Raw genomic sequence first — 11427 nt, 5'->3', positions numbered from 1 at the left:
ATTTTATTACCTTATAGGTATTTTAATAATCATAAGTTAATCATTTTAACTACTTTTATTTTACTTCAGTAAAAATTTTCAATCTGTTAATTATGTTTTTAATTTTTAAAATAATGGATGTGATGTCTTACAACATAACGCCAATTACAATGGGGATGTAAGGAAACATTGTAAGTTGAGAATGTTTTAAGTGTTAAATTTCATTTAGACCGATTACATCGCTTTTACCTTATGGTGGTCATTGTTGGGTCTTCCCAGTGGATTTGCTCCAGGCTGTCATTCACCGCTGCCGTTTGTCTATGATGATGGCGAATACGGTGTGGCTTAGTCACAGGTGTGATCGGGTACCTCAGTCCTTTATGGTTCAAAATATCTGGCTCAGCGTACTCAATCGTTGAAATCTCTACGGTCGGATAGAACTGTATGCCTGCTCTAGCGATCAGTGTTTTGTTTTGTAATGCATCAATGAAAAACACTGGTAGTGGTCTTGCGTTTACTAAATTAAAATAATGCAAGTAAGAATAAAATATGGCTAATTTATTATTTAGTGATTACTTACTAGCTTCTTTTGAACAATTCATAGGTGTGAAATATCTGCTCGCCTGCTGAATGGTGCTGTCTTCATCTTCGACTTCAACTGCTAGGCCAAAGTTCTTCCCTGTTTCTCTCCAAGAGTTGACAGCAGTTTTGACATCAAGCTCGGTCCAGTCTTCACCGTAGTATGAGAGCATCTGGCTGTCAGCAAGCTTCTTTTTGGCTGAAATGTTACATTTTATGAATTTTAATATTTATTGAGATATAATATGTATATGAGAGAAATACACTCCGTTTGGGATGGAGTGAGGCTGTTGATAAATGATTAAGCTCAAATCTGCACATGCATGTGCGATACATACTTCTGGAGCCTAACCTTGTTTCCTCAAAGACTTGCAGCTCTTTTCAAGCACAATTCTCAAATGGAGCCAAGTAATTAAAGTACTGCATCGAAATATTCACACTACACATTCATGCTTATAAATACATTCAGTCTCAATATACACAAAGAAACACAAAACGAGATATCTATCTTGTAGTATATACAGTAAAACAGCCCTATTTCCTCCAAAAATTGAAACAGGGACCGAAATACTTGCTGCCATGCTCAAGACAATTCTCAAATTGGGTGGCATCCCGCTCAATTAAGTTAAACACATTGAGCAACCTTTCTCTATATGCTGGGAGTCATAGACAAACGTAAAATTTAATATAATCTTTGGATAATTATTATAATGAACTATCCTAAACCTATTTTGTCTAGCGTTTTGGAATGTTAAAACTTCTGGGTTACTAATATCACAATATCTTTACAGGGTATTTAACATTATGACGCGAAAATTACCAAAACGTCCGCATATATACGAGTATGATCAGATATCCGTCATTTCCAAGTTCAACCCCACAAGCTCCACTATTGGTAAAATACAATATATCTGCTATAAGATTTGTTGATATTAGAAATAAACACATTTTCTTTTACCTTTTGATCTTTTGACAGCTTTTGTGTAGTAATAGACTGAAACTCGAATTCTCTGGTCTATTCCGGGTCTTGGTGTAGTGAAAGGATTGAAACCATCAGACTGCCAAATCATAAAATTGTTAAATATATTCCAGATAATGTATTACTTTGAATATTAATAATTACCAAAGATCTTTTAAACAGCCGTAATTTTGCCGAGTGCACATCTAACTTCAATCCTGGTGTAGGTGTAGGATAAGTCAGTTCGAAGAAGAGGTTCATTGCTTGACTAACATCCCAGGCTTCTTGATCAGAGTTCCTCGGAATCTCACCTAATGAACAATCATAAAATATTGTCTCACATTTATCATTAATATATTTGATTTACAATCCTGAGAAAAGTTAGCTCAACTGAAGTTAAAAAACATGATTATCAAACTAAAATAATAAACGAAAAATTCATTAAAAAAAATATTGCATAAATTGAATTTTAAAGTGCAAAAACTTACAGCTTGGATAGAAACTTTGCTTTTTCTCAGTGAATACATTCTCAATCGGCCAAGGATATTTCGTCTTGACAATCACCTCCTGCATGATTTGAGACTGCTGCTTCGTCGGCTGGGGCAATGAGGACGAGTTGGACTTGCCGTCCCGTCCTGCAAACTTGAGGACTTGCTCCTTTATTATTCTGAGCCTCTGTTCACGGTCCCTGTTGGAATTAATACGAGTGCTGTTTTGAAAAGCAGTGTGAAACAAACAGGCCGAGATGCAATTAATTCAAATACAAAGCAAAAGTGGTAGGTGAAATTCTTCAATCAATGCAAAAAAAAAAAAAAAATTAGAAAAAAAATCACACAGATTAATCATATTGTGAATAAAACAACACAAGCATTAAATGTGTTTTGCTCTTAAAATTCAAACTTACAAGAAAAATATACTTATTCGTTCTTTAAAGTTTTCTCGGTGAAGTTGATACTTGTGAACACCTGAAATTCTTTGATGTGTGTGAGCGAGCATTATTATAATACATTTTATATTACTCACTTTTTATTTTCAAGTTGTTCATAAAAAAAAGTATTCTATCAAAATGATGGCTTTGTAATGGAAATCACATTTAATTTTTGCAATATTATCATTTATGAGCAAAATGGTTTCCTCATAGGTCGTTTACAATCACAAATCTGGAACACTCCAGCCATAAAGTTTAAAGTCTTTTGATAAAGGCTTTCAAGTTGACTGTATTTATACAGACTTCTCCAAAGTCTTTGACAGTCTACCATGTTCTTTTATTAGCGAAACTTGAACTCTATGGTGTTCATGAAAAACTAATATAATGGTTGAACAGTTTTTTCTTGTAGTAAAGTGAAATCCTATAAATTGAAATTTGGTCACTGTTGGAGTTCTGCAAGGATCACATTTAGAACCTCTTCTTTTTAAATTTTTTATTAATTATATCAAATTTTCTGACTAATGTTCTTCCTCTTATTTGCAGATCACCTAAAAATTTATCAAATCACATAAGTTGTACGCTGATATTTCCCTTCTCCAAGAAATTCTTCACGCCTTAAGTGAGTTGTGTTCCCAAAATCATTCCAATTTTTGAATGTTTACGAATTTTCAGTAAAATAAGTGAATTGGAAGATTTTGGTCTGTCTGTTCTTGCTGTTTAGGTCTGTCTTACATTTTTCTTAGACAAGATTAGAAAAACTAATATAATAGTTGAACAGTTTTTTCTTGTAGTAAAGTGAAATCCTATAAATTGAAATTTGGTCACTGTTGGAGTTCTGCAAGGATCACATTTAGAACCACTTCTTTTTAAATTTTTTATTAATTATATCAAATTTTCTGACTAATGTTCTTCCTCTTATTTGCAGATCACCTAAAAATTTATCAAATCACAAGTTATTCGCTGATATTTCCCTTCTCCAAGAAATTCTTCACGCCTTAGGTGAGTCGTGTTCCCAAATCATTCCAATTTTTGAGTTTTTATGAATGATTCATGCACTTGAACACTTGGCATTTTATCTTCTCCATACTTATAATCTCAATTCTTTCCCTCTATATATACCATATGATGAAAAGTTGGCCTTCGATGATCATATCTCTTTTATTAAAAATATTATATACATTCGCCAATCCAACATCCACTCTCTACAAGACATTGGAATACTTTCTATAAAAAATATTCTCACTCTGAAGAATCTGTCCGAAGAAAGTTTTTTGGACTCTTAGTATTTTGATGTAAAATACAATTTACAAATTATTCCCAGTTTTAGCTTCAATACTCTCATCGTCCATCACATAGGGATTATTTTGATATTATTTTCTTCCATTGTCTTCTTTGCTTTTCAAACGTAAATAAACTTCCCCTCGTTTCTCTCTTTATAGATTTACTCCAACCATCCATAAATTTTACTCGAAATTCCTCACTACTTTACAATTATTTAAAGCATTACTCTCTATTTAGAATCATGATTATCATTAAACTAGGCAATCAATTAACTAAAATTTATTCTATTCCAACCTGGCAAGAATTTTGTAAAAGAAATTGTACTTTGTAAATAACTTTTAATATTATTTCTTTCCCCATTGTTTTGTCTTTATTTTATTTATTTATTTTTTTTTTTAATACTCATACACTGTATTCCTTAACAAGTTATGTGTTACCTCAAAATGTTTATTGTAAAAGGAGCAATGATAAAATAAAATATAGACGCAATTGTTTTGTGATGAAGCTTAAAGTTTTTAGCTAGTAGTTAATTCATTTTAATGGTAAATTAAAACTGTAATTTTTTAGAGCAACATTTTAAATTTCAGTTTGTCGTCATTAAAGCTGACCTTTGATAATCAATACCTAAGCGTAGTCTTATAAAGTTTTTGCTTTTTTAATTTAAAGCGATACTATTATGCTAATGTCGAAATCATTTACAAGATTTGAGTTGAAAACAGTTACAGAACAAAAATTTTGGTTTTTGAAGTGTAAGTTAAAACATCTAGAAACAAAATCTTGCTTGTCATAAAACTTCTGTTGTAAGCACTTGAGATTTTTCTGTCTTGAGTAAGTCAAGAAAAGGGGTAATTTCGAGTCAAGAATGATCCAGGTATTGCGCGAATTTTTTGACTTTTCTCACAAAAATCGCTATCGAATAACATTTTGAATTATTTGAAAGAAATACTGTTACAAAAATACGGTTTCGATTGGGAAGTACTAAAGGTTGGAGAATTAATGAAGGGCGCAAGCATGTTTTTTAGTACCTAACTTGTAAGTGCAGTAAATTTCTAGAGTTAATTTACTGGTAATATAATTTTCTAATTACAAAAGGAGCAACGTGTTTTATACGATTAAAATTGGGCGGTGATGGTATTAAAAGTTTATATTTACAAGTCTTGCTGAACATTTGTTCGAATTGGACCTGATTGGCCAAAAAAATATTAAATCGAGAAAATCACAGAGGACGGGGAAAGGATGCAAGTGAACATGTTCTCTCAGTTGTATTTGTTTTTTTCTATCTGTCTGGCATCCTGATGGATTTTCTTCCTGTCTCAGACGTATATCGTCCCCCTCCGAAGATCCCGGCCTTCTGCACATTCTTAGGCAAACGGACTCTCCGACTATAGTGAGAAACAGCCAAAAATGATTCTTGTATTATGATGATTCAATAGCAATAAACACGTGCTAATTCAAGCAATTTCCAAGCATTTAAGCATTAAAAAAAAGTTTGCATAAGTTATTTTAAGTTGGAAATATAGCGTTGACTTAAATTCAGTATTTTAACGTTTGTTATAAAAACTAGAGTTTATCATAATTGATAAGATAGTACATATACACCGGTTGTTTCTTATTCTGATATGGCCTTTTCGCAAATAAGAGAGAATTTTTTGTCTGGTTCTCAGTCGGCCATTTACATCTGGCTTAGTTTCTTTCATGTTATCTACAAATGCATTCCATCTCATTGCCCATTTTCTTTTTTCCATACAAGGATGAAGGAAAATCTTTAAAAGAACGAAAAGATCGCCTTCCTCGGGGGCCGGATTGAACTCGAGTACTTCTGATATGATCAGAAGATTCAAAACACCCTTGATTTATATTTATCTGTTTTATTTGAATTTTAATATTCCTAGAGACTGCACGTACGAAGAGTTTCTTCTATATTTCTGTATCTATTACGGACACATTTAATTTTGACGGGCAACGGTTTAGGCGTTGATACGGCACTCATCACTGTAGGGTAAAGGTACATTCTTTAAATGGAATAGTGTGTATGGTGATGATGATGAAAATGATACGTGGATGAAGGGGTTTGGCATTCTCGAAGTTACAGTAGCCTTTTGTTCTTATCCTGGTTCCTTCGTTGAGGTCAATTGTCTCGATCCTTCTTTTAAAAGTGTTAAGTCATTGGTGCAATTTTTCACAGGTTCTCTTAGTATCCTAGGTTATGTCAGCATTGAGCAGTTTCTTGGCATTCGAAGATAATAGCTGAGGCAGTTTCTTCCTTCTTATTGAATACAAATTGGGCCATCGTTGAATATACCAAAGTGCAGGTGTTTCTAAGATGACAGTGGTATTCCTGTCACTCCCCTTAGTTTTACCCTGTTAAACTGTAGAATTAGAGTTATTTCGACTCATGTGTCTGCCAATTTTGGTGAGGGTTGCTTAACCATAAGCTTATTGTCTTCCTCTAGCCAGGTTGTCGGCTTGTTCATTGCCCAGAATGCCTTTGTCCCCTGATACCCAATATATATTGTCAGTTATGTTTGTAGTTCTATCACTCCCCTGAATTTTATGCCTAAGTGCGAAAATGTAACCACGAGCGTGATACGTCTGGCATTTATAGATTTCGTTCACTTTTCCTTTTGTTTTTGTGGACCCAGAGTCTGATGTTACAAGATTCTGGCCTTTATATGAGAGCTTGCAGAGTTTCTGATCAGTTTGTTTTTTTATTACCCAAAACCCCTTTGGGTCTTGGCACTCCAGATGTCTGCTTGTTATATTTTCCCAGGTTTTGAAGATTTCGGATGCATTCACTGACTATTTTAGATGTGACCTTTTGACTTGCTTATGCAGGACCGCTTGGTTGTCTGATTTTTTTCGTCGATGTAATCTCTTTTAAGATTTTTTATGGTACGAGCATTAATATCATGTATTTCAGTTTGAAAGAAACTGTGAAGGTTCTTACCACGAGTTTATTATGTCTGGAACCTCTAGAGTTCATACATTTCTCTTTTTTTTGTATGGGCGCATTCTGAGTTGGAGGTAATTCCAATTAGAGGTTCTGAGCCAATATATTAGCTAGTAGAGCTTCTGACAAGTTTGCCCTTTGTGCTGTCAGGATGTTAGTTTTCCCAAATTTTGGAGATTTAGGATGCATTTACTGTTTATTTTGGATATGGCATTTTTACGTCCTAATGCTTTTAGATCTGCTTGGTTGTTAGATTTTACAAGTATCTCTCCTTTATATTTTTTAACTTGATTGACCAAGTTGTCCATAATGAGTTCGATTGCTCTACGAGCTTTCATAGAATATACCAGACCCGATTTACTAGTTTACCATCCGTGTACCATACAACAGTATTTTGATTTTCTACGGATTGCTTCACCTTTTTCCAGCCTTTTAAAATTTTATAGGATGCTGTAAAGGATGTTTCCCAGATCATATAGTCAGTTCCCATTTCCAGGAATGTTAGATTTTATTTATTATTGTTGCATGCTCGAAATATAAAATCCCTAGAAATGATTTTATCAGCTTTTCCCAGCTTCTCCTTTTATATAAATTGTTGATAGTTCAAATACGGAATTGTAAGTGGATATATTTATCTGTAAATACATTGTGATACAAGTAAAGCCATTTTGGTGCATAAATAAATTGAAAAGTATTTATGATTGGCAGACTTGAGTTACGCTTTTGATGTCCTATGATTACTTTATTCTTCTCGCAATCGCGGTTTTATAAATATTACAAGTAACGACTTTTTCACTCACGGACATTCTGAATCAAGCTATGGTCTTGAAGAAAAAGGCAAATTCAGTGGTTACTGTCAGGTTTTCGACCTATTTTAAGGTCATCATCAGGACGAAACAATCTTAAATATGCCTATAGATTGACAATTTTTTTATATCGATTTTCCTTGAAGACTCCAACATTGCCAAGTATGTAACAGTATTGCAATGAAAATCAATCTGTAGATATGTTTAAGTTTAGCCCTGATGACCATAAAATAGGTCGAAAGTTTGCCAGTCCAGCGAATCAATGATTTACTAATCTTAATGTAAAAAAAGTAAATTTAAATTTAATTTTTACTAGCATAAAAGGTGGTTAATGTCCAATTTCATATAGCTGGTTTGATTGAAAATGTTCTAAAAGTGTGATGAATTTTAAACAATGTTACTACGAACAAGTCAGCATTTATAGGTTAATTATAAATTACTGATAGTCCAAATAAGTTATTGTATGTGCTGATAAATATAATAAATACTTATAAAGTCTACCTTTGCGATAAAAATAAAACCACTTGGTTATAAAATAAATTGAAATGGATTTATGATTATTGCATTATTCTTTTTATGTTCTATGATTTTTTCTTTCTTCTCGCAATAAATTTTTTATCGGTCTTAATGTAAAAATAAAATAAGTAAAAGTAAATAGTAGTTCCTTATATGTTCCTTGAAAAAATATAAAAAATATTACTTTGTACATACAAAATGTGGTTAATATGGTAAAGAAACAAATTTCATACCACAGTTTAAATTGGCAATGTTGTTAAACATATTTAAAGATTTTTAAATTTAAATTGTTTATAGTTATGATGACTTGATGCTTATTTTCAACATTGGACATACGAATAAATCAACATTTACAAGTTAACTTACAAACTGCTCATACTTAGTCAAAGTGCGATCTTCCGTCTTTGGAGAGCATGTGTAAATGTGAAGTGTTTATGATTAGTTCAGATTGGTATTATGCTTTTATGTACTATGTAATTCATTCTTCTCGTACTTTTATCGGTTGTAATGTGAAATAAATTAAATCATAAATGGTAGCACAATTTAACAAATATTCTAAGAGAGTTATTTCAAAATTTGAAAATATTGTCTGTTTAAATGATTTGGTCGTTAAATTTAGCGGATAGGGAAAGTACCTGAAATGTCTTTTTCATAAAGGAAATATCAAGAATACAACAGTTTAAAAATACATGGTAATAAAATGTTAAGTTCAGTTTCAATTGGCAATGTTTTACAATATTAATTTTTAATGGATTATTACTAAGCATAATATTTGATGCTTATTTCCACCAATTGAAGTTAAAGGAAAATAAGTTATTTTTGATAAGTGCGATACGATGCAGAAAAGCTGAATTGTTAGAGACATGAAGCTGTAATTGGATGTGTAAAAGCGGTCAGAGAGAAGCGATTAATTTTTTCAAATCACACGGAAAAAACAAACCAAACAGATTAAACGTGATTAATAATTTATATAAAGCATACCTTCCACCGAGGATATCCCAGCTGTAAATAAAAAAATAAAAAAAAACAATAAGAATTTTATTAGTGTCTAGATTTGTTTCTTATTCAAAAGGTGTACAATTCTGTCGAGTTGTTTGGAGTCGAAATGACACCGTCTGGGGCCGGCATGGGCAAAAAAACGTAATGCATTGCTGAAAATAGGCCTTGTTTTGGGTAGGACCAGGACTTGGAGGGCGGACCCGGGTCCAATACTCATTGAAGATTCCAATAAAGACTTCTTACGAGGTCTGGCGAGCCGCTTAAACCAGATGTACGTACGTAATTGATTTGGGGAGCCGGCTAAAAAGCCGTCTCTCCTCGCCCTTAAAAAGACCCCGCCACCGTAAAGAGTTTGAATTGTCCAGTGCGTTAAGCCTTTTTAAAACCGGAGGGTCCGTGGCAAAAAAAAATTATACAGTCTCGTAAACAAAATAAGAATCAAATCCTCAAAGCGATTTTTTCCCTACGGTCTCACCCAAGCCCTCTTGCCACGGGTCGGTCCCTCGCTTCGCGGCTCTTCTCTAAAAATAACGTAACACAATTTCATTTCTGCGAAGACGGGAGGTGAGAGGAAAATCTATATGCAGAGTCTAGACTCCGCGTATTGATTGTGAAATCTGACTAGTAGTACTTCACCTTCTACCAGAACTGAAGGGTTTACAAAATCTAGGTGTTTTTCGCTCAAAAAAAGTCCACAAAGGATAGAAGTAGATCAAAGCCAAACTATTCACTATAATTGAATACACATACAAAAGGCTGAGACTTTAACTCTACTCTTTGAGAACGACAAGAAAATTAAAATAAAATATAACTTTGTGCATTATTTTTCCAATAACATGGTCCAGGACAAATAATTTGTTGATACAATCTTTTTATTTACATATCAAAATTTACATATCAAATTCCTTACTGTAATTTTACTACTAAACCTAATATTTAAATAAACGATTCATCAAAATCACCAGAAATATTTTCCCTACATGACAACGAGGACCAGAATACTACAAAAAATAATAATTAACAAAAATTACTATGCACTATTCCTCGATACCATCATATACATAAATAATTACAGTTCATAAAAAATTGCAAAAATAACACTAGTTGTAAAGGATATTTTATAGTATAAACAAATCGAAAAGAATGAAAATAATTTTCCAAATTTTTATATATTCATTTATATTGTCGTTTTATGAAAAACAAGTGTAAATTATAATTAATTCACAGTTTTAATGATGTACGTTTTTGTTTTTTCGAAAATTTTCAAAAATGCAACGAAATTAGAAATCCACTGCCAATAAATGTATTTTCTCTTGTTTTTTGAAAACAAAAAGAGAGAGAAAATCCTTCCAAAAAAGAAACACATAAAAAACTCACAGTGAATCTTGCTGGAAATGCTAAATGTTCACATAGTTTTTAAAAGAAAACAACGAAAAATTTAATCATTTTTTAAAAAGATTCTGTTGATGGGTGTAAATTCCCGAAACATCCAAATAAATGTTTAAATAAGTCATTAATTTACCTTAAAAAAGCCACAAGAAATTTTTTAAGACAAAACCCAAAAATATTTTCTTTGTATAATTTAAACATAAGCTGATACAAATAATTAAAAGTTAGTATTTTCTTTTGTTATAAAGCCTTACAAGCCTTCGTATACATGGTGAATTGAAGAAAGTTTAGACCTCGGGGCAGTTTTCAATAATAAATGTTCCTTTATACCTCATATTGAATCAGTTATTTCTAGTTCTAACAGAAATTTCGGTTTCTTTAAGAATTTTCCTGCCATTAAGTGCTTATACTTTGGTCTTGTTAGAAGCATAGTTACATATTGCTCCTTGATTTGATATCCTTCGGTTTGTAAGATTAGCCTGGTCCGTATCGAATCCAACGTCGTTTCTTGAAATTCTTGGTATTTAAATTGGGTCTCCAATGAATCGAGTTCGAATTTGAGCATTCGTTAGATATAATTTTATCTTTTGTCATCAGAAGATCGATCCATGGTGATGTGCTATGTTTTTCATGGAAATTATTGAATAGTCTGTACCATTGCCCACAGTTACTTTAAAATATTAAAATGTTACCGGACTGTGCATGCTAAGTTTGGAAATCCCACTCCTTTTTAACAGAATTAATGAAAATTAATGAAATTTGCGATAAGTATAATGTATTCATTTTTGGGTCGTTTTATTTGTTTAAAAGAGAAATTTGTAAATATTTCGAATGTAAATAATGTTAGATTAGTATTTCTAATGAGTATTTCTGAATATTATGCAGTGGACTTCACTAGTTGGGATATCCCTTTAATGTGATTAAATAAAGAATACAAAAATAAAAAATACGTGAATATTTTCTGTTTAACAAAATATTAACAATATTTTTTTTTTTTGTAAAGGAAATATCAGAATTCATTGCAAAATAAAATATACTTATA

General features: G+C 32.2%; 1 protein-coding gene across 2 annotated transcripts in view; it reads right to left on the bottom strand.

The window, feature by feature from the left end:
- Window positions 1–43: 43 nt before the first annotated feature.
- LOC106672646 overlaps window positions 44–11427 on the bottom strand; it is a 30757-nt gene continuing 19373 nt past the window's right edge. Inside the window, exons 2-7 of one of the 2 annotated variants that reach the window (XM_014404230.2) lie at window positions 8979–8999; window positions 2005–2204; window positions 1682–1827; window positions 1517–1616; window positions 560–757; window positions 44–496 (exon numbers count right to left, since the gene is read on the bottom strand). In XM_014404230.2, the coding sequence (XP_014259716.1) occupies window positions 225–496; window positions 560–757; window positions 1517–1616; window positions 1682–1827; window positions 2005–2204; window positions 8979–8999 (937 nt within the window). In that variant the 3' untranslated portion in view covers window positions 44–224. The remainder of the gene's footprint in view (window positions 497–559; window positions 758–1516; window positions 1617–1681; window positions 1828–2004; window positions 2205–8978; window positions 9000–11427) is intronic. The other variant, XM_014404231.2, reaches the window with a different exon arrangement.

This window comes from Cimex lectularius, unplaced genomic scaffold, assembly GCF_000648675.2.
Source record: "Cimex lectularius strain Harlan isolate CLEC.00 unplaced genomic scaffold, Clec_2.1 scaffold152, whole genome shotgun sequence".
In the NCBI taxonomy this organism is placed as follows: Eukaryota; Metazoa; Arthropoda; class Insecta; order Hemiptera; family Cimicidae; genus Cimex; species Cimex lectularius.
This window is presented reverse-complemented; position numbering and strand designations above follow the sequence as displayed.